General features: G+C 42.7%; 1 protein-coding gene across 15 annotated transcripts in view; it reads left to right on the top strand.

The window, feature by feature from the left end:
- PXK (PX domain containing serine/threonine kinase like) overlaps positions 1-23,511 on the top strand; it is a 68,385-nt gene that overhangs the window by 15,656 nt on the left and 29,218 nt on the right. For all 15 annotated transcript variants that reach the window (XM_070574791.1, XM_070574793.1, XM_070574790.1 and 12 more), the window contains exons 2-4: positions 6,154-6,204; positions 8,112-8,159; positions 17,216-17,402. In XM_070574791.1, the coding sequence (XP_070430892.1) occupies positions 6,154-6,204; positions 8,112-8,159; positions 17,216-17,402 (286 nt within the window). The remainder of the gene's footprint in view (positions 1-6,153; positions 6,205-8,111; positions 8,160-17,215; positions 17,403-23,511) is intronic.

Raw genomic sequence — 23,511 nt, 5'->3', positions numbered from 1 at the left:
CATTGGCAGGTGTCTGTAAAATACCAGCTACCCTTGTCTTTCTGTACTGTGAGTCTCAGAGTAAATCTGCCAGCTGTGCCTAAAGGGAAGAGAGAAGAATTACTTGAGTTAGGCTGGTTTGAAGGTTTGCTTAAGTTTTAACTTTAGCTCCTTTAACACGTTTCTTTCAAAGAGCTTTGCATTTGTAGCCTCACTAAAGTAATTTGGCGCCAGACAGATTCAAAATAAGTTTTCCTAAAATCTCATCAAACCAAGGCATCTTTGAATACCAGCTATTGTGCAGTGAAACTTAAATACCTTTTTGGAAACTCAGGAAACACAAAATGAGGATACTGCCTTGGAAAAAGCCTGTGTTGGAAGCATTAATCAATAGTTATGGAAGTGATGGCCCCTACCCCGGCACCCTCAGGATAAGGGCCAATAGGTCTGCATCATTAGGGGTGAACCACTTGAATTCCACGGACGAGTGAGGACCTCCATCTTTCAGGGCTGCAGAAAGAGCCGGGCCTAGACCGTCCCCAGGTCACTGGGGGTCGCCAGCCATGCGGGGCAGGTTGGAAGGTCTGAGGAATTGGCGGCTCGGGTTCTGCTTCCCAATCAGCTACGTTGCAGCTGTGCGACCTTGGACAGCTCATTTCATTTTGCTGAGTCGAGCTGAGCTCTCCTACCCTCTAGGCAGCTATGAGGATTGAATGAAAAGTGTTGAGTAAGGGGCTTAGCAAAGTTCCTGGCACAAGATCAGCGCTCATTTTACGTTAATTCACTCTTCTCTTCCCTCGCTTGGGTCAGAAATCACGTGGTCCTGGTGCCTTTCCAGTTTGAAGAACTTCAGCCCCAGACCACACTGACTTGCCAAAATGCCCACATGCTGGGGCTTGACAGGCAGCCACCCTGCCCCTCCAAGATAAGGGTGTGGTGTCCTGAGGAGGATCAGGAAGTAGAGGGCCCTTTGGGGAAGTGGCGGCAGATGGCAGGCTTTGGTGGCAGGCGTAGCTCCATGTGACTCAGGGCTGCCCTGCAGGTCTCTTAGCTCCCCCTCCCATGCCTGCTGGGCCTTGGTGGTTTGTCATCTGTTTTATACACACTGCAGGTTCTGTTCCACATCAGGGAGGGTGGTAAAGATGGAAACGATTCACTGGAGGATTCTGGGCTGCTGACTCCAGCTCAGGAGGTAGAGGCCTGATTTCAAATGTCAGGTTTCTGCTGGTCTCCAGGGCACTCTTCTCTCTGCTTTAATAAGAGCTACAGCCTGGCTGCAAGCAGTAGACAGCCTGGGCCTCTCTCTTCTAGATGTCAGTAGCACGTGCCCCTCCCCGTGACAACGAAAGATGTCTCTAGACATTGCCGAATGTCCTCTGGGCAAGAATCACCCTCTTTGGAGAACACTGACCTAAACATAAAGAGTGTCTTGGCAGAAACATTAATTAGGTTGCCGTTTTGGGATATCAACAGTCTGACATCAGGACCCAGGCACTGTCTTGTAGCTACTGCTTCTCTTCTGCCAAATGCTTTTCCCAGACATTATTGTGTGCTATTTTATAGGCAAGTTAAAAAAAAAAACGTGTCTACATAGGGAAGCAATGGAGTCAACTCTTGTTCGGAGTCATATTCCCAGCGTGAATGAAGCACAGGGGTGGGAACTGAGAACTACTTAGTTGATGTTTACAATTGGCAGCAGCATCTTTATAAAGCACAGGTCCACACTTTAAGCTCAGAGTATATAAAGCAGGACAGCAAATGTTTACTTAGCACCTACCAAGTGCCCAACATTGAGCTGGAATTTTTAAAATTAATATTATTAGTCTGATAAATCATAGTGAAGCAGTGGATGCCCAAAGTGATTTTTTAAAAAAATATTTTATTATTATTTGTGATTATGCACACATTACTTTGTGTTTGTTTTTCTTTTAAGATTTTATTTTTCCTTTTTCTCCCAAAGCCCCCTGGTACATAGTTGTGTATTTTTAGTTGTGGGTCCTTCTAGTTGTGGCATGTGGGATGCCACCTCAGCATGGCCTGATGAGCGGTGCCATGTCTGCACCCAGGATTTGAACCGGCGAAACCCCCGGCTGCCGAAGCGGCCACGGGGCCGGCCCCTGAAGTGATTTTTGAGAATTAACATTTCCCCCCACCTTTAGACATCAAAAAGCTAGTCTATGCGTACTTGTTTGGAATTACTCAATTATATGTGCTGATTTCAGCTCTACTATAAGAATGCAAAAGCTCCGAAAATTTGCTGGTAAGACAACCCTGAAAAGAGAAGAAAATTTCAAAGCTAAAAGACTGATCCCAAATTATAGTAATGTCAGATGTTTTTAGCATTTTATCTTTGCCTATTCAGAAACAGTTGTATTAAGCATATTGCTTGAGAGATTTGCTACACTACACAAATCAGTTTTGAATTTTTTGTGTGTGTGTGTGAGGAATATTGTGGAGCTAACATCTGTGCCAATCTTCCTCTATTTTGTATGTGGGATGCTGCCACAGCATGGCCTGATGAGTGGTGTGTAGGTCTGCGCCTGGGATCCGAACCTGTGAACCCTGGGCTACCAAAGTGGAGTGTGCAAACTTAGCCACTGTACCACTGGGCCGGCCCCTTGAAATATTTATTTATAACTCCATATGAAATCAACTAAGCATGGTGCCAGGTACATAGCTGAGTCACTTATAATTGAGCGGATATTGTTGAATGTACCATCCTTGATATTTTCCAGAGGAGGCAGAAGTTCCTGCTTATGTGGACTTCATCTGTACTTTGCCAAATAAACAGAATGGAAATGATTGATAGTGTAGTAAAATCTATTTTAAAATCCAGTTACCATGTTAACAATGCTTATTTGGCTTTATTTTCTAAGTAACCTATTCAAATCAGAATTAATTCAGTAGAAAGGATTCTTTGAGTACTGTGTTGATAAGAGTAATGACTTATGAGTAATGAAGATATTAAAACAGTTCTGATCATTTGAGGAAAGATGTTAACGTTCTTTAAATGATTTAATCTGTGCCTTCGGCATAACTCTCAGTGCATATAACCAGAAGGCTGGACTAGGCCTGTGTTTCTTGCTTCCTTATTAGTAAGATTCCCTGGGGAGGCTGTTAAAACTTCTAATTCCTGGGTTCGTAGCCTAGAGATTCTGACTCAGCAAGTCTGGTACAAGGCCTGGGAATGTGTATTTTTAACACCTCCTCTTCTCTCAGTCATTTTTAGCATCAGGCAGGTTGGGGTCACTGGATTTGGCACTGTGGGAAATGGCATGGGCACGTATCTATTTTACCTTTTCACTTCTTTTCTTAGTCAGGGCCTTCTATAGCTGACTCTGCGTACGAAATGTAAACTTTGAACACTAAAAATCGTGGATCTGTGTCTTCTGACTGCTGCCAGAATGCCTGTGTTTAAACTTTTTATTTGAGACAATTATAGATTCACATCGCAGTTCTAAGAAATCATGCAGAGATCCCGTATATTCATTACTCAATTTCTCTCAATGGTAGCATCTTGCTAAACGATAGTAGAACGTCACAACCGGGACGTTAACTTTGATACATTCAAGTTACAGAACATTTCCATCAATCCAAGGATCTCTCATGTCCTAGTCTGTTCGGGCTACCGTAACAACTTACCATCAACTGGGTGGCTTATAAACAACAGAAGTTTATTTCTCACAGTGCTGGATTCTGGAAATCCAAGATCAAGATGGCAGCATAGTCACCTTCTGGTGAGGGTCCTCTTCCTGGTTCGGCACCTTCTCAAAGCATCTTCACGTGGTTGAAGGGGCAAGGGATCCCTCTGGGGTCTCTTTTATAAGGGCACTAATCCCATTCATGAGGGCCTCACCCTCGTGACCTAAGTACCTCCCAAAGGCCCCACCTTCTAACACCCTGTCTTTGGGGGTTAGGATTTCAACATAGGTATTTTGAAGTGACACAAACATTCAAACCATAGCAGCTCACTTTGCCCTTCTATAGCCACACCAACTTCCCTCCCACACTCACCCTACTATCCCAGCCTTAACTGTTCTCCATATCTGTAATTTTGACATTTCATGAATGTTGTATAAATGGAGTCATACAGTATATAATCTTTTGGGATTGGCTTTCTCACTCAGCATAATTCTCTAGAGGTTCATCCAAGTTGTTGTGTGAATAGTTTACTCCTTTTTGTTGCTAAGTAGTACTCTATGGTATTGATGTAGCAAAGTTTAACTATTCATCTGTTGAAGGACATCTGGCTTATTTCTACTTTTGGGTGATTATTACTAAAGCTGCTATGAACATATGATAGTTGCATGTTTAGTTTTTTAAAGAACTGCCAAACTGTATTTCAGAGTGGCTGTACCGTTTTACGTTCCCACCAGCAATGCATGAGTGATCCAGTTTCTCTGCATCCTAGCCAGCAATTGGTGTTATCATTATTTTTTATTTTAACCATTCTGATACATGTATAGTGATATCTCGTGGTCCTAATTTGCACTGCCTTGATGACTAGTAATGTTGAACATCTTTTCATGTGCTTATTTGCCATCTGTATATCCTCTTGAAAAGAATGTATACTCTGTTGTTGGATGGAGCATTCTATAAATGCTAATTAAATTAAATCTGTTGGTCGATGATATTATTAAGTTCTGTATCCTTACTGGTTTTCTGTTTAGTTGTTCTATTAATTGCTGAGAGAGGGGTGTGGAAGTCTCCAACTATAATCATGGATTCGTCTATTTCTCCTTTCAATTCTAGCAGTTTTTGCTTTACATATTTTGCAGCTCTGGTGTTCGATGCATACACATTTAAGATTGCTGAGTCTTGCTGGTAGATGATCCTTTTAGCCTTATGTGATGTTCCTCTCTGTTCCTGGTTATTTTCTTTGCTCTGAAGTTTACTTTATCTGATATTTTCACTTTTTAAAAATTTTTTTTTTTCCTTTTTCTTCCCAAAGCCCCTTGGTACATAGCTGTATATTCTTAGTTGTGGGTCCTTCTAGTTGTGGCATATGGGATGCTGCCTCAGCATGGCTTTGTGGGGGCCTGGAATTGGCCACCTCAAGATATGTCTCTTTGGCATGATGATTATTTGAGGCTGGTTACTTTGCAGACAGGAAAGCAACTGAAAAGTAGAATTTACTTACCCTTTTTAAGAGACATTTACATTGTAAAGGAAATCTCCATCTGTAAAGATATCTCCCTCTCTGTACCAGGAAGAAGGGGAGATGACCTTATCTCTAGAAACTCTTAATCAATGGGGAAGGCAAGGACTTAAATCTGCATTTGTTTATTGTGCTTGTCTGGTAACCTCCTGTAACTGACTCCCCCCACCCCCAACATCCTCCTTTGTCTTCAGCTGGATATGATATTTAGGGTGGTGGTTTCAGCCATGTATACATTGACAAATAGAAATGGCAAGCAATAGGATATATTGGAGTACATGGGGAAGCCATTTGGTGTAAACCTAATTTGGCCTGACTTTGCTTTTTTCCAAAAGGGCCTGACTGGCCATTGAGTATGCATTGTCTATCTGCTTTAAACATTTACTATGGCAAGAACAAATGGCCTTAAGATAAAGTCGTCCCCCCCGACTTGGCATTTCCTTAAGGATAAGCATCTTTCCTTAGGCTAGGAACTGATTGCTGCACTCACCTTTGACCACCCAGCTTGAGCCAACAGACCTGCCACCCAGCTGTGTTCACCGAGACAGCAGACCTATCTGCTGTTTCCATCAATCGCTGTGCTGACAGAGCAGTCTCTCGACTATTGTAAAAGGGACATTTCAATCCTATGTGAAATATCCTGTTTGGGGGTATATAACCACTCTGTGCACCCCACTTCTTCAGTGCCCTTTCTTCCTTTGGGAAGAAAGGCCCCGGGCCATGGTCCTCATAAAGCTTTGTTTAATTTTCTCCTGCTATTCTGTCTCATGTGAATTTAATTCATTCTCCAGCCAGAAGAACCCAGAGAGGGTAGAGGAAATGTCTTCCTCCCCTACAGCCTGATGAGCGGTGTCATGTCCGCACCCAGGATTCGAACTGGCGAAACCCTGGGCCGCCACAGCGGAGTGCGCGAACTTAATCACTCAGTCACAGGGCTGGCCGCTGATATTTTCACTTTTTTTGATCCTCTGATTTGGGTGTTTTATAATTGAGGCTCTTTTCCCCCTCTTTTTTAGGAGTATATCATTCGGGTTCAAAGAGGAATTTCTGTAGAAAACAGCTGGCAGGTAAGCATTTTTTGTCATTAGAAAAATGTTACAAATGTTTAAACAAAATTCTGACTTGGGGCATCTAAAAATCTGGAAAAATCAGAACATGCATAAATAGAAAACATATTTATCTTAGATATAAACCTTTAGTTTTAACACATGTATTATAAAAGGCTTTTCTGTTCCCAGTTGTTTGGTTAAATTCACGTATGATGTTACCATGGAGAGTATCTAGAAATTTGTTCTCTAGCTCCACCCAGAGTAAGGTAGCATAGGCAAATTATTTGTTTTGTTCCTGGACATTCAAACCTCCTCTCCTGCAGCTACGGTTTGGGTGGAGGAGGTTAGAGTTCAGCCTAGCAGGTGGAAAGGGATACAGTGCCTGGACATTATGCAGTTCAGGCCACTGCATTTCATGGACTCCCAAGTCCACTCATGGGCAATTTCTAGTGCCAGTTCCCTCATGGACTCTGGGGGAGGGTCTTCCTGCAGCTCCAGGTTCTGCTTTCCTTGGTGGTGGCCTCAGAGACAAAAAACTTTCTGGATAGATCAAGAGGTCCTTCCAGTCCCAGTGGACTTGCAGAGGGTGGTTGAATTCTGCACAGGGGCATTTCTTCCCTGTGTTAGTAACTATCAGTAACCCCTTCCTCTCCCGTCTTCTGAAAATCTGACCTTGTTCTTCACAGCCCAGCTTCCACCTTACCTCTCATCCTAAGCAGTCTTTGATCACAGTGACCCACGCTTTATCTTTTCTCTGCCTCCAATTTCAAACTGCTTTTTGTTTGAGTAATTATAACATTTAACATCTATTTGAGCACTTATGAAGTGTTAGGCACTGGTTCAAGCAGGTTAATTCACTTAACTCTTTAGAAACAGTTCTATGTGATAGTATTAGTCTCATTTTACATTCAAGAGGTAAGAAACTGGTCCAACGTCACGCTCCAATCAGTGACAGAACGAGGCTGGAATTCCTCTAGTCTCTGTGGTTACCCACTGTGCTACCTTTTGCTCTTTTGTACTTCTCAGGAATGGCCTTACATTTAAATTTTCAATATATATTTGACAAGCAGGGCCAACAGCAATGTCCTACCAGAAAAGTCAACCCTTGATGCAGGTTTTTAGATCGAATGCCTTAGAATCCTGGGCGATACTTAACAAAAATGTGGACTTTTGGGCCCCATCATGGCCCTACTGAATTAGATTCTCTGTGAGTGGACTCCTAGATGATCTCCAGGTAATTCTGCACACTAACATTTAAGAATCATCAATAAAGGTTTAAGTTAAACTATTTAAAAGCAAAATAATTTCCTTGCCCAGAGCCTGAAGAGCTCGTAGAATTTGGCTATGGCCTAATCAATGGCATCAACATAACTGAAAAAGAATGTGTAGACGGTGGAAGGTGGGCTGTGTGCCAAGGCGGGAAATGTGGGAAATCAGGGAGAAGTGTGGCCACTCCGCCTGCAGGTTCAGCCCGGTCTCCAGGTGGAGGGATCGCAGCTGGGGGAAGTTTTATCCTGGGCAAGGATGAAATGGCCTCAAATTCTCTGCCTTCTTTTCCTTTGATTTCATATTCTGTAAAACTTTTTTTTTGGGTAAATCATTAATTCATCTTTCCAAGTGCCTGGTTAATAAGAAAGATCTTTAAAGGGCTATTTGTCTTGAAAACAAATACATCATCATTCTCTCTTACCTGTTGGCGTCTTGTGAGTTTGGCTGGCATTAACCAGTTTCCCATGGTCCAGCCAGCTCTGGGGCACTGCTGGGTCTGTTTTCTGACCCTGTCAAGTTAAGCAGGTTAAACAGCAGGTGTATGAGCCCTACCATCCTTAGTGCAGGTGCCTCTAGAATGCCAATAAATGTTAAATAAGGAAATGAAAAGGGATGGTCTTTGCTGAATCCAAACACTACTGTCTTGTCTTTTACAGATCATTAGGAGATATAGTGACTTTGATTTGCTGAACAACAGCTTGCAGGTAAATATTTTATTTTATTTTATTATTATTTTTTAAAATTTTTATTGAGTTAATAAGTTACAATCTTGTGAAATTTCAGTTGTACATTATTGTTTGTCAGTTGTGTTGTAGGTGCACCCCTTCACCCTTTGTGCCCACCCCCCACCCCACCTTTCCCCTGGTAGCCACTAATCTGTTCTCTTTGTCTACATTTTTTTTTTTTTTAAAGATTTTATTTTTTCCTTTTTCTCCCCAAAGCCCCCCCGGTACACAGTTGTATATTCTTCATTGTGGGTCCTTCTAGTTGTGGTATGTGGGACGCTGCCTCAGCGTGGTTTGATGAGCAGTGTCATGTCCGCGCCCAGGATTCGAACCAACGAAAACACTGGGCCGCCTGCAGTGGAGCGCGCGAACTTAACCACTCGGCCACGGGGCCAGCCCCTCTTTGTCTACATTTTTAAATTTCTCATATGAATGGAGTCATACAGAGATTGTCCTTCTCTATCTGGCTTATTTCACTTAACGTAATTCCCTCAAGGTCCATCCATGTTGTTGCAAATGGGACGATTTTGCTCTTTTTTATGGCTGAGTAGTATTCCATTGTGTGTGTGTGTGTGTGTGTGTGCATATGGGAATATATATATATACACACCACATCTTCTTTATCCAATCATCTGTTGATGGGCACTTAGGTTGCTTCCACGTCTTGGCTATTGTAAATGATGCTGCAATGAACATTGGGGTTCATAGGACTTTTGGAATTGCTGACTTCAAGCTCTTTGGATAGATACCCAATAGTGGGATAGCTGGGTCGTATGGTAGTTCTATTTTTAATTTTTTGAGGAATCTCCATACTGTTTTCCATAGTGGCTGCACCAGTTTGCTTTCCCACCAGCAGTATATGAGGGTTCCTTTTTCTCCACAACCTCTCCAACATTTGTTACTGTTAGTTTTAGATATTTTTGTCATTCTAATGGGTGTAAGGTGATATCTTAGTGTAGTTTTGATTTGCATTTCCCTGATGATCAGCCATGTTGAACATCTTTTCATGTGCTTATTGGCCATCCGTATATCTTCTTTGGAGAAATGCCTGTTCATGTCTCCTGCCCATTTTTTGATTGGGTTGTTTGATTTTTTGTTGTTGAGTTGTATGAGTTCTTTATATGCAGGTAAACATTTTAAAACACTAATAATACACCTTGATTCCTAGGGGTGTCTTGGAAACTGGTTGGAAACAGCAACATCAGGAACAAGGAATTAGCAAATTTCCCTGGCGAAGGAGATAAACACATACTTTACACAGATGATATGTAGGTCTAAAAATAAACTTTGGGGAACAAACATGTGATTGATAATAGTCACCTTGAAGCTGAGTACCTTTGTGCCATAATGCATCCTTACCACAATCACGGGATGCTGTGTGTTATCTCCTTTTCGCAGATTAGGAATGACTAAATGGATTGCTAGAGCTGTTCACTTTGAGCTGGGAGTCTCAGACTCTCTCCACTAAACTGCATAGTCAGCATTGCAGATCCACACTCAGCAGTAACTAGAGACACTCAGCCTTTTCCAGTGTAACTTTTTTCTCTTAAATAAGTATTTCTAAAGCACTTTGATTTAACTGTTTCTAACTTGGTGGCCATAATGGAAAGAAGGATGAGCTGCAGAGTCTTTGTCTGGAAACACAGCCCGTGCTGGTGATGATTGAAGGGTCCTAGAGGGGCTTTAGCACCGTAGGAAGTACTAGCAATACCACGCAAGTCTCCACTTGGCAGATTGGTCTTCGAGTGCTGTGGGTTACTGAAGACCACTGGGCTTGTGTCATATCTCAGATTTGATTGGTAACATAGGACCTTCTAAACTTGAGCCAGAAAGCTTGCCTTACGACTGCCTCAGCCGGGAGGTGAAGGGAGCTGCATTGGTGAGGTGGCCGTCATCACTTATTCTGAGTGACCTCTGATCCTGCCCACAAAGATCAGGAGGACTGCTGGCCAGGAAGGAGCTTAATGCTCCTTTTCCTTCAAAAGACCATGTTTTATTGATCAGACTTTGGAAAAGAGCATTCGTAGAGTCCAAACTTTAACATTATTTACAACACTACTGAAAGCATGAATGCCTTATTTTCCTTCTGATAGAATTGGCCTGAGTATCTGCAGGCCTTGATGTTGTTGCCTTATAGTCATGCATTTGACACATTTTGTCTTAAATTTTAATTGTAGTATGACCAACTTAAATCTCCAGATAGAGTATTGGCAGAGATCGAATTCTCCTCATAGGCAAGTTTAATTGGTTTTCATTTATGGGTTTGTTTTTTGGTGAGGAAAACTAGCCCTGAGCTAACGTCTGTGCCACTCTTCTGTGTTATATGTGGGATGCCACCACAGCATGGCTTGATGAGTGGGTGTAGGTCTGCCCCCAGGATCCAAACCCACGAACCCCAGGCCACCAAAGGGGAGCATGTGAACTTAACCACTACGCCACCAGCCTGGCCTCCACATTTATGGGTTGTGGTTTTTTTAAAGAGTTTACTTTTCCTTTTTCTCCCCAAACCCCCCTGGTACATAGTTGTGTATTTTTAGTTGTGGGTCCTTCTAGTTGTGGCATGTGGGATGCTGCCTCAGCATGGCTTGATGAGTGGTGCCCTGTCTGCACCCAGGATTCAAACCGGCGAAACCCTGGGCCACTGAAGCGGAGCATGTGAACTTAACCACTTGGCCACAGGGCTGGCCCCACAATGATGGGTTTTAATAGCATATTCCTTCCACTTAGACAAAAGCTGGGCCTGCAATGACATTGTAAATGACGCACCAATGTGCCGTTTATTCCAGCAGTTGATTTCCCCCACATACCCCTCCAGACGGTTCCACGTGACATTTCCACAGCGGTGTGAGCATTTGGGAGTTAACACTGGGCCTACCATGTGTTTCACCTTTATGCACAAGTGAACGTTTGCCCTGTTTTAAAGAAGGGGGAGTGATCTTGTACAGTATTGTTCAGCCCGTGCTCAGTAAGAATTACCAGAGAAATATTTCTGAAATTGAAATCCCGTAGACCCAGCCCCCAAGCATGGGAGTCGGGAGGAGGGCTTTATCTCCTGTTTGTTCTTGCTTTGGGGATATGAGGTTGAATCTCCATGACTATTCAATTATGGCCTTTTAATATAATAGAATTTTATTTTTGCTTCAGTGTAATTTTCCCTTGTAAAATGGGCACTTTCCATGTGCATCTTATTTCAAATGCAAATATCCACGTGTATTGATGTTGGCTTGTGTTGGGCAGGATATGGCCAGACATCAGTTCAGTGGGAGGCTTTTCTAGATCCAAGTAAACAAACAGAAGAAAGTACATACAGCTTTTTGGCAACAAAATAATTTCAAAACAACCTCCATAAAACAGACCAGAAAGAGTCCAAAACCACAGAATAAAACTGTGACCATGATTTTCAGTGTCTGATTACCCTTCTGACAGATAAATGAGTTCCTGCTGAAGAAAGACAAATATAATACACGTATGCGTAGTTGTCTGAGTCCAATAGGAAAAATGCCTAAGTGGAAAAAGAAAGCAGGATGTAAAATTATACATACAATATCGTACAATTACATGAAATGTTTAGAAAAGAAGTTTGGAAGGAAATATGCCAAAATGTTAACAATGGTGATCCCCAGGTGGTGGAATTATGGGTTATGTTTTTTTTTTCTGGTTCTTTATACTGTTCTGTACTTTCCAAGTTCTCTACAAATAAGCACATGCAAGTTATATAAGTAGAAAAATAGAAAAAAGCTGCACTTTCCCAACTTTTTATAGTGAGCATGTTTTGTGGTAACAGTCAAGAAAAATCACCACCCTATTTTAGAGACAACATCAAATTACTAACCATCTAGGGAGACAGCATACAAGAAAGAAACTGGAGTTGAAATGATGGGAACTGGGTCAGGGGAACCCTCAGGCTTGGGAAGGACCCAGGCTCTGCCCCTTAGAACTCCCCAGGATACTCACTGGACTGTGGTTGAAGAGAGTTTGCAGATCACTAAGAGCTGATAATGGAAGTGAGAGATTAATAGATTCAGAGTTTAAAGGTTTTTCTTCCAGACAAAAGCTAGTTTTCTTGAAAATGTGGTCTAGTTTGTGAGGTGATTTAGAGGCTTCCACTAGGCAAGCACAGGTCAGGTCACGGGCTCCAGACCCCACTTTGGCAATCATCCTCCCTTTGCATTAACACTCACAGGTGTTGTGAATGGAACATCGAGGACTTCTCTGCTGGCTTTCTTGTTCTCTTTCCCTTATACAAGGAACTCGAAGGGAATCCACAGGGCATATGAAAGAGGAAAGCTGTTGAAAATGGGGTGGTGTGGTGTTATGGCTTGAGGCCATCCATGTGGAGATGTCTAGGAAATCACCCGTTAATGACTTTATCACTCTGTGTGCTAGTATTCTCTTTCCCTCCCTTCGAATTCGTCATTGGAGTTCTGAATTTTCTATTCTGTGATTGGTAACCATTTTAGAAATTCCAGGAGAAAACTGAAAGAGAAAATAAGTGTCTCTTGAATGCTAATCTTTTTAAAGGGCAAGATTTTAAAATAACACACACATTGCATAGTTTTAGTACTTTTTGGGATATTTATTGTGAGATCTTAAACCAGGGCAGAAAAACACCTCCAGACTGTCCGGCAGACTGACAGCGGGGACGCTGTCATCGCAGCTATTGGCAAAGAGTTCTCTGTTCCATCTAATGATTTGAGAGCTGATGGGGTCCCTGGGCAGATCTGTGCATTTCCCTAAAGTGAAATGAAGCTTGAAAAAATAGATTGGTTTAAGCTTGGAGGCCACAAAGTTCAAAACAGATACTTTATCAAATTTATTCTCACAGCCCCATGGTGAATGAAAAATAGCCCTATTAGGGTTTGTTTTGATGATGTCAGAGACTCTCCATTCTGAGTGAGGCGAGAGTCAGCTGGGTCTGCTGTTGGCAGGTAGTGCAGGCAAATCTACTGGAATTGGTTGATGGTGATTTTTTTATCCTTGCTGCGTATAGGATCAGTTTGAGAAGCAAAAGGGTTTTTCTTTCTTTTAATTGAAAAAAGGTGGTAAATGAGCAATGTAAACATTTCATAGTATCGAAATAAAAAGTAATCAACCAACCCACCCCCAGAGGTAGCTATTCTCAAGCAGGTGGGGTGAGTCCTTTTAGACATTCTTTTGGGTATATGTAACCATATACCTGGGCTTTTACAAACACACGCACGAGATTATATTCTGCAACTTAATAAAATAATTTTTAAACTAAATAAATCATTTTGTTTTCAGTAATATATCACCTTTGATTACCCTGTGTTACTCAATGCTCCTGAACAAAAATAATAATAATAAAGTGATTGGCTTGGACGTGTACTAGCTGAGTGATGTGCTTTCTTCGTAAGTGTGCTTTTAATTTAGCTAATAAAGAAACTGCTATTAGGTAAAGCCTAAGTGTATGAATGAGGACACTGACCTGAAATTTAAGTGTCTTAGCTGGCAGTGAATTACGCCATGGTAGAAAATTCACTCTAAGTATGCTCTGACATATTTGCATAATTATGTTGGAGAAATAGGCAATTTAGAATTGTCAGCCAACCTTTTCATCTTGTCCAATATCAAGTTCAAGGTCTTTATTGTTGTTTTAAGAATACAGACTAGGACAGGCTAAGTAAGGTTTGCCCATATGGGTGGTTTAGATTATATCCTTGTCTGAACTCAAGGTGCCCTTCTCTTTGGACCTTCTCCTCGATCAGTACACGTGCCACTTGGACTTCTCTAATGCAAGTACAAGTGTAGAATAGCACTGCTCTTTGAAAGTGATTTTCCTTATTAAATTAAGATGCCAATATGACACTTTGCTTTTTAAGTTTAAAAAATAGTCTTATAAAGTTTTGAAGGATCTGGAAAGTGATAGTAGATTGAGCACCTTCACTTACCATTTACTTTTCCTCCCTCCTGAAACCACTCTAAAATAATAAATTGATCACACACACACCCCCTCAAGGACAAATAGAATAGGAGAGGAGAAAACTACAACAAAACATTTGAAACTGAAAATCCAGTGGATGAGAGCTGTGGGGACTGGAATGGCCACCCCAAGATATGTCTCTTTGGCATGAGGACTATTTGAGTCTGGTTTCTTTGCAGACAGGAAAGCAACTAAAAAGTAGAACTAAATCTCTATCTGTAAAGGTGCCTCCCTCTCTGTACCAGGAAGAAGAAAGGAGATGACCTTCTCTCTAGAAACTCTTAATCAATGCCAAAGGCAAGGACTTAAATCTGCATTTTATTGTGCTTGTCTGGTAACCTCTTGTAACTGACTTCCCTCCCCCTCCCAACGTTGGCATTTCCTTAAGGATTAAGCATCTTTCCTTAGGCTAGGAACTGATTGCTGCGCTCACCTGTGACCTCCCATCTCAAGACGATAGTCTTACCTCCTGCTACACCCTCCGAGATAGCAGACCACTATCTGCTGTGTCCATCAAGTGCTGTGCGGACAGGGCAATCTTGTGACTATTGTGGGAGGGATATTTCAATCATATGTGAAATATCCTGTTTGGGGGTATATAACCACTCTGTGCACCCCACTTCTTTGGTGCCCTTTCTTTCTTCGGGAAGAAAGGCCCCAGGCCATGGTTCCTCATAAATCTTTGTTTAATTTTCTCTTGCTATTCTGTCTCATGTGAATTTAATTCGTTCTCCGGCCAGACGAACCCACATTTAGATAGAGGAAAAGTCTTCCTCCCTACAGAGCTAACTAATTAAGCAGATACGGGAAGGCAGAATTCTGAGATGGGGTGTGGATAACCCCAGTGGGTCCCAGTTTACACCAGAGAACCTCCAAAAGGTTTAGCAATTGACAGCACAAGGTGCTGCCTCCAGTGTAGGGCAAGGTCAAGCTAATGTCAGAAGTTGAAAGTTTGTTTAAGAAGCAGTCAGATCCCAAGATCTCCCCCATCTGAGCCATTTATGCCTGCTCTTCTCCCTCCAGCAGAAAACTGGAAGTTTATTCCCTGGAGAGGGTAAAGCAGTCTTTGGACTGGGGAATGCAGGCACAGTTGAGAACATTTACATAATAAACGGGAGCTCTGCTCCCCCCACCACCCCCAACCCTTCTCCTCCTCCCCAAGCCGCCTTTTTCTTTTCAACTCTCAGAATACTGGCAGTCAGGCCTAGACCCTCCAGGCAGGAAACTGGAAGATTCTTTTTTGGGGATTGTGCCCAGCCTAAGAGGAATGAGCTAAAGACCCTGAAGTCACAGTTTCTCCCAACAAAACAGCTGAGTGAGGTCATGTTCTACAACAAAACCCACAGCAGGTAAACCCAGCTACTCACCCAGAGCCTCTAGTCAGCTTTTGGTGCTTTGCTCTTAAATACGAGCAGACAACCCGGGATCAACAGATTCCTAAGGAACACTTTTACGATGAAAGATATGCCCAAAACAAACAGGAAAAAAGGAACTTTCAGGAAGCAGAATATATGCGGTACAAAGAACATTTCAGTCACTTTAGAAAAATTATCTTTTATGATCTCCAGAGAGAGAAATTGCATTACATCAGGATGCTATTAAGGAGAAAAAAAGAAAAGAGTACTTAGAAATAAAAAAGATAACAGTAGAAATGAAAACTCTTCATAAGGGCTGAAAGATACAGAAACTATGCCAGCAATTTTTTTCAGTAGAAAAAAAAAATGTTTAACAAAGGTGAAAAGCAGGAGAGAAAAGATAGGACTAGAGGACCAGTCCAGAAGCTCCAACACTGGAAAACAGGAGTTCCAGAAAAAGAAAGCAAAGGGCCTGGAAGGGAAGAAATCATGACCTAATACAAGAAAATAGCAAAGAATGTAAGGATATTAGTTTCTAGTTTGAAAGGGCTGAGTACTCAGCACAGAGGATCAAAGCAGACCCACATAATGGCCCATGGAATTCACAAACTCAGGTCAAAGAGAAGCTCCTAAAAGCTTCCAGGGAGGAAAAACCAGAATCAAGAATCTGCTGCGTGAAGCTTTAGTAGCAGCACTGGAAACTAGAAGATAATACAGTAGTTCTAGCAATAAATCAAGTGTGAAGGTGGAAGAAAGACAGTTTTATATATGAAAGCTTTCAGAAAATTTAGCTCCCTTGCCCCGTTTTGAGGAAGCTGACCAAGGGTATGCTCCACCAAAAAGAAGAGAGAAGAAGGAAGGTATGGATATAGAAATGGGGCTCAGCAGGAGAAAGGCAAATGTGTCTCCAGCATGATGGGAAGGGAGGGCCCAGGGTGCCCACTCTGCAGCAGGTATGGGGACCACCAGTCCTACTTGAAGCAGGTTGGTGCGTTCTGGAAGGTACTCCTCAAGAAGTGAAGTTGACGCATCTGTGTATTGAGCGTATTGAGAGAAGGCTTAGATGGAGAGTTTGGAGCTGAATAAAAAATTTTAAAAAACAAACTATCAGTTGACAGGAAAAGTAAGCGTGACTGTGCCTCAGTTGTGAATATCATTTACCTAATGTAAATATGAATATTGCACCAAATAAAATGATGGCATAACTATATTGGAAGGATTAGGAACCGGATGTGTGCGGGGTGAGGTCAGGATGGTGAAAGAGAACTTAATCCTCGTTTTACTTAATGGGAAATTTGTAGATAATGCCTAAAAATGAAAAATCAAGACATAAGAGTATGAACATCCCCAGTGCCGACAGATCAGCTGAAAGAATTGATGTGGCTGTCTCTGGGGAGTGGGGAATGTCTGTGTCACCTGGTGGCAGGGGGGTGGTGGGGGAGTGTCATGGGACTGCTAATAATAATTTTAAAAGAAGTATTTGGCTCTTGAAATCATGTTCATGTATAAATTTGATAAAAATAAAAACATTTAAAAAAATTGTTTTAAAGTTGCCATGCTTAATAAAGCATTTTACAATTCTAAGATATACAGTTTTTTCACATTTTTATAATATCACTGAAATTAGGATGCATCTTAAAATCTATGGTGTCTTAGACTTAGTGAAGTATGATGGCTCAGGATTATGATATTGTATCTTATTTGGAGATGCCATAATACTTTTTTTTTTTTAATTGAAGATTGCAGGCTTGAGTCTACCTCTTCCTCCCAAAAAATTGATTGGTAACATGGATCGTGAATTCATAGCTGAGAGGCAGAAGGGTCTTCAGAACTATCTCAACGTCATCACCACAAATCACATCCTGTCTAATTGTGAGCTGGTTAAGAAGTTTTTAGATCCAAACAACTATTCTGCAAACTACACTGGTAAGCAAGGGGGTCAGGGAGCTGTGGTCACAGGGCTGAAGAGGCACCGTTGGCTGGAGTTAACGTGTGTGGGAGAAACTGCTTACAAACGGGGACTTGTGTACGTTTGTTATAGGGCATTATTCACTTACTGATTCTTACCTGCTTGTAAGTTACTGCAGACGTAAAGGAGGAAAATAATTACTTCTAAAATGTGATGTCTGCACAGAAAAATATGGAAGAGAAGTTGTTGTGTTTATGCACTTATAGTCCTGTCTTTATTATCTTCCCTAACAGAACAGAGAGTAAATAATCCATGCTAATCTATACAGTAATCTCAATTTGATTTCTATTTGGCTCCATTGTTGTATTCACAGTATAAAATATGTCTGTTTTTTCTGGGAATTACTTTAAACACAACAGTGATTCCGAAGGGCCGTGTCTGTGTCTTCCTAGTTGTTCCCTGAGACCCACTCAGTGCAAGGCCTGAGGAGGGGGGAGTTGTCTTCCAGACTTCCCTGGATCAGGGCAGCAGCCAGGGGGCTGATGTGGAAAGGGTACCAATTCCACATGAAGCTTAGAGCATCAAAAACCTAAGCCTCGTGTCAGCAGAATGGGTGATCGAATGTTTAATACACTGGTGTGGCCTTGAAGAGACCAATAGAAACCATTGGAGGACTGAAACAATGACTGGAATTCATCTGACTTCTTAAAGCTAAACCATGCTTAGGCGCTATCTAAAGTGAAACTGTGGGTGCTAATGATGAGCTGATTTCCTTGCTAAGAGAATAGATTGTTTACATGCTACTTTTTAGATCTTCAAAACACTGTTCTCGATGTAATTAGAGGGAGCACTTTTGTTCCTGTTTCAGAGACAGGGAAATAGAGGCCTACTTGTCAGTCACCAAACTTTTCTTCACAATAGAATCACCTGAGGAGCTTTAGAAAATCCTGGTGCCCAGGCTGCACTCATGCCAGTTAAATCAGAATCTCTGTGGTTGGGGCTCGTAGTTTGTTAAGCTCCCCAAGAGATTCCAACATGCAGCCGAGTTTGAAAACCACAGCCCTTGGGCCTCCCTACTCGCCGTGTGCTGGGTGTGCTTGTCTGACCAGCAGCATTGGTATTCCTGGGAGCGTCTCAAAAATGCAGAATTCAGGCCCCATCCCAGTCCTACTAATCAGGATCTGATTTTAACCAGGTCCCTAGGCGATTTGCTTGCACATTAAAGTTGGAGAAGCCTTGCTCTAGAATGTAGCTGCCATCTTCTAAGGGAAGTGCCCTTAGGGCCTTTCCAGAATGCAAACACGTGAAGAAAAGTCTATTTCACATTCCCACTTACTACAAGTTACAAAATTGAACACTGAGTTGTTACAAGGCTTCCGTTCTTCCCCTCCTTGTTTTTGATTCACATAGGAGAGAAGGCAGCACAGGACTCGGGCTCCCTGGACAGCTTGTCTTCTTTCAGAGTGGCTTTCATGTCACGATGCTTCACCTCGATGGTTCCCACAGTTGTCAGACAGCGGGCCATCTGGACTGACTATTATCAAGTCAGCGCCAAGCCAGCCCTGTTCATTGGTTTGTCCACGTTATTTCCTGTGAGTGTCTGCTGATGTTCTCCTGAGGGCAAGCACCATAGGTGTAGTGCACACGTGAGGATGCCATTCGTCCCACGAACCGTGACTGTCTGCTCTGCCTGTGCCGTATGCTGGGAGCTGGGATGCAGGCGTGAGCAAGATGCTTGCACCAGAAGTACATTCAGTCACCTGGAGTGAGAGCTAGAAGGGATCTTGGAGCAGGTGTATCAGGACTCACCCCCTCATTTTATAGATGAGAGGCCCCCGGAGGGGAAAGGCCTTACCTAAGGTTGCACATCTGTATGATTGTACAAGTGTACAGTGTCCAAGTGTTTTCCAGTTAAAATGCTGCTTGGCCCCTGGAAGGGTGTCTGATGCGTATATTTCCTTCTGTACCTCTCTCACCTGCTGCTATCCCCTCTCCCCCAGGATGACAGACAGGCAGGAGTCCAAAGCAGATGTAGGCAGGGGTATAAGAAGGCCACCAGAGACGCCCACCAAAACCCAAATGTTCAAGAAGCTGCCACTGTTCCGAGGGCACAGTCCTGTGGTGAAATAATAGGGGATGGATGCTGTTTTCAGAGAGATGGTGGTTTATTTTCCCCTTCCGATGAAATGTCAGAACTTGTCCTGCCTCTAGGCTGAGTCACCAGCAGCCTTAGGAAAGGGAAGCCCTGGCCGCCTCTGCTGCACCAGCTTGATTGCCATTCCCTGGAAAGTCAGGCGTACTTGTCCAGGCTTCCCGAAACCCGCAGTGTGGCCCATGGTTCCTGAGGGCACTCTGTACTCCTTCAACTTCTGGCACTTCCGCCTTTAATATGGATAATATTTGCACCTCTTATCATTTTGCAAATGGTCTGCAGTCACCTCCCAGCTTCCCTTCAGCAGGATTTGAGTTCTGTGTTCAAGTAAGGCTGACATCACCATGGCCACTTTTCCTCCCTGTTTTCTGACTGAGGTTGAAGGTGCCTTGTTGAAGGAGACCGGGTTGCCACCCCAATCCCTTGGGGATGGGTAACTAGGACCTCTCAGGACATCAGCAGCTGCTTCCTCTCCTCCCTGGGTCACCAGCCTGGGATTACTGGTCCTTTCTTTTCCTAGTGTTCTGCAGATGACCAAATCCACAGAAAAGGAATATAGGTCCTTGGTGCTCTGGGGGGAGTTGGGAGGTGTTCGTATGAATTAGAGAGTCTAATTGAGAGCCAGCTATTGTGCAGGGAAAACAGGTGTCTCCTGGTCAGGAGGGGTTTGTGTCGGCAGACACACACGCACACCCCCCACCTTGTTCATCTTATTAACAGGGTGCTTCTATCATTTAAAAGTCTCATTGCACTGTAGCCATCTTCCCACCTCAAACGTCAAACCCCCTCAGAGTAAGGGGCTTTTTAATGTCCACACACAAGTCACTTGGACCAGAAATCAGGAGGTCTGGATTCTGGTCCTGGCTTTATCATGAGCAGCATTTTCCCGTCTGTGGGCCTTGGGGTCTGGATCTATAAAATAGGACGTTAGGGAGAGGGGAAGGGACCAGGGAGTGCTGAAGCTCCCTTCTGGTCCTAGAACCCCAGGAATCCCATGAATAGGTTGGATAGTAGTGGGCTCTAGGATAAAAGGCTGGGCGGGGGGGAAGGTTTAGGGTGGGGAATTATATTCAGAACAAGAGCAGGATGCTCTGGAGAGGTTGGAGGCCATGTCCCCTGTGCAGGCCTCTGCAGTACCATCTGCTGTAGTAGACTGGGGATCTGGAGCCCAGTTGCAGGACTGGAGGAGTCAATGTTTGTTCCCTGTAGTCATCCCACATGGCTGGGATCTATGAGCTCAAAGGCTGCACACAGTGGGGGCAGCTGGTACGTTCTGAGCTGAGAAGTCTGAGCTCTGTGGGAAGCGCAGCATGGACTTGAGGCATTGCTCTGCATTTCCTGTCTGGGGCTTGTTTATCAGCATTTACTGAGCACACAGCTTTTCCCCATATGTCAGTCAGCACTAAAGAAATGGAGGGCAGATGCCTTCCTTTTCATAGGCTTCATGTTCTAATGGGAGAGAGCATCCATTGAATATGTATTGAACCCTTAGTTCTTGCTTCATATTTATTGAGCACCTACTGTGTGCCAAGTGCTGTGAATACAGCAATGAGGAAGGCGTAGTCCCCCACCCCCACCTCCAGGCACTTCTACAGGGAGATTGACAGGTGAAGACTATGGCAGGGTAAACAAGGGGCGGCACCTTGAGGGTAGGGTAGGGGTGCAGATGATCCAGATCTGAAGATGGAGGAAGGCTTCCCAGAACAGGTGATACCTACACGGAGATCTGAGGAGTGAGTAGGTGTTAGCCAGGCCACGAGGCAGGGCCAGTGCTCCAGGAGAGAAAGAAGTATTTCCATATGGCTGTGGGCTTTACACAGGTTAAGATGTGTCCTTCCAGCTGGAGTTTACAGTCTAGTAGAAGGGAGTAGCCCTAATACAGGATGGGATAGGCCATGAGTGAATCCCACAGGAGAGGGACAGATGTGGCACTGGGAGTGTACAGAGGAGGGAGTCCTGGCTAGGGAAGCAGCAAATGTGGTCTGAGCCTCGGACAGATGGATAGGAATAGAAAACGCTGAGGGATGGGGGCTGGCCGGTCTTCAGGGGCAAAGGCAGGCAAATCTCAGAGTGAAGAGAGTGGGAGTGAGGTACCACATGTTGTGGGGGGTAAAGACAGAAAGGTAAGTTAGAGCTAGAGCTAGGTTGAACACTAGGTTTAGAGGCTTGGTCTTGCTTTGGTAAGGGAATTGGGTGCCAATAAAGGCTTCTAAGCAGAGGGGTAGATGTTTAGGATTGAAGCGTGTTGCCTGAATCTGGGGAGGGAAGGGACTCATATCGGGATCATGGTAGTCATGTGATTTACTTGACAATAAATCATAGTTCAGAGGAAAGAAAATGATCTTTCTACAATTCCCTGACCTCCTAAAGTCCTCCTAGTCCTCAATTTATCAGTAACAAATCTAGCATGTTCCATTTGTTCACAGCTATTTCCCCCATTCCTAAAACAATGTAGCATACAGTAAATATTGTTGAGTGATAATTTTGTGGGGGAATTATGAATCACTGTTTTGAACCAACTGTCCTTATAGGCTCTTAGAATGACGTTGTACCTCATTTAGAAAATTATTTTTCATGATCGTTCTCAAAGTTGTTATGATTTTCACTTAAATTAATATCTTTTTTAAGTTGTTTATGTTCAGGTTATTTTGGAAGTACTGAAAACATTTTATGTCAACGTTAATTATGGAGGAGGTGCAGAGTTTCCAGTGTTGATTGTGAAAATGTATATGCTTCTGCTATACCCAATCTTTCCAAATGGTTTGTCACACTAGGGTCATTAGAAGAAATGTAAACAGAGTCAGATTTGTATTTGGTCATCTCATGTTTTCTTCTCTGTGGGTAGTATTGACACTTACATATTGAGTCAGTAACCCAACAGCTGGTAGATTGTTTCCCCCCCGAATCTCTTATCTCATAATGTACTGTAAAATATATCAGCATGATACTGTTTGCCAAGTGCTCGGCATGGTCATTCCAGACGAAGTCATTTTGACATATGGAGAGCATTTCTGCCGAATCCCTCATGCCTTCCCTGTCAGCCTGGAATGTACTTAATGCTAGGCAGAGGTGAAATTCCGCTATGAATTTGCAGGATTGCTGTTTGCTTTCAGGAATCTCAAGTGGCTTCGTTTACTCACTGCGTTGAAAGAAAATAGCAAATTAACAGACGCTGCTTTTTGCAGGAAATGTAAAAGCATAGTTATTCTAATTTCTTATTACAGTGAACTTTAAAGAACTTCCTCTTCTCATTGTCTTCCTAAAAGGGGAAATGTTCTCATGATAAATGAACACAAAAAGAAGAATGGATTTTTTCCAGTAAACAGGCATATGGTGACTTCCCACAATAGAACCGTGTTGTTGCTGTACATAGATGTTTTTCTAAAACACTGGCTTTTATTTCCAATATATATTTAAGGCTAATCACTTCTTTGTTGGTGAAAGCTATAATTTCATGAGGAATGACGATGGGATAAATATCACTTGGAACAACGTTAAATGCTGTTCCAAGTTGACCTTAGAACGCATTTTGAGTTTTGTGCTTGGGTTGTAGTCTGGTGCATATGTTGAATTCTTGGCTTAAGCCAGCTAGTTTACATATTTTAGATCTTCCAGTTAAAAAAAATATGTATATAATATATATATATATATATAATCTACATCATTAGTAATTCTTTTCTTTAATAAACTTTTTATTTTGGAGTAATTTCAGATTTACAGAAAATGGCAATGGTAGTACAGAGTTTCCATGTACCCCTCACCCATCTTCCCCTAACGTTAACATCTTATAATCAAAACTGAGAAATTAACATTGGTACATTACTGTTAACTGTAGTTTTATTCAGATTTCACTAGTTTTTCCACTAATGACCTTTTTCTTTTCCAGGATCCAGTCTAGACTCCCACATGGCTTTCAGTCTGTGTTCATTTTTTTTTTTTTTTTTTTTTGGTAATTAAGTTTTTCAAACAGGTCA

Source organism: Equus przewalskii, chromosome 15 (assembly GCF_037783145.1).
Source record: "Equus przewalskii isolate Varuska chromosome 15, EquPr2, whole genome shotgun sequence".
NCBI classification, from domain to species: Eukaryota; Metazoa; Chordata; class Mammalia; order Perissodactyla; family Equidae; genus Equus; species Equus przewalskii.
This window is presented reverse-complemented; position numbering and strand designations above follow the sequence as displayed.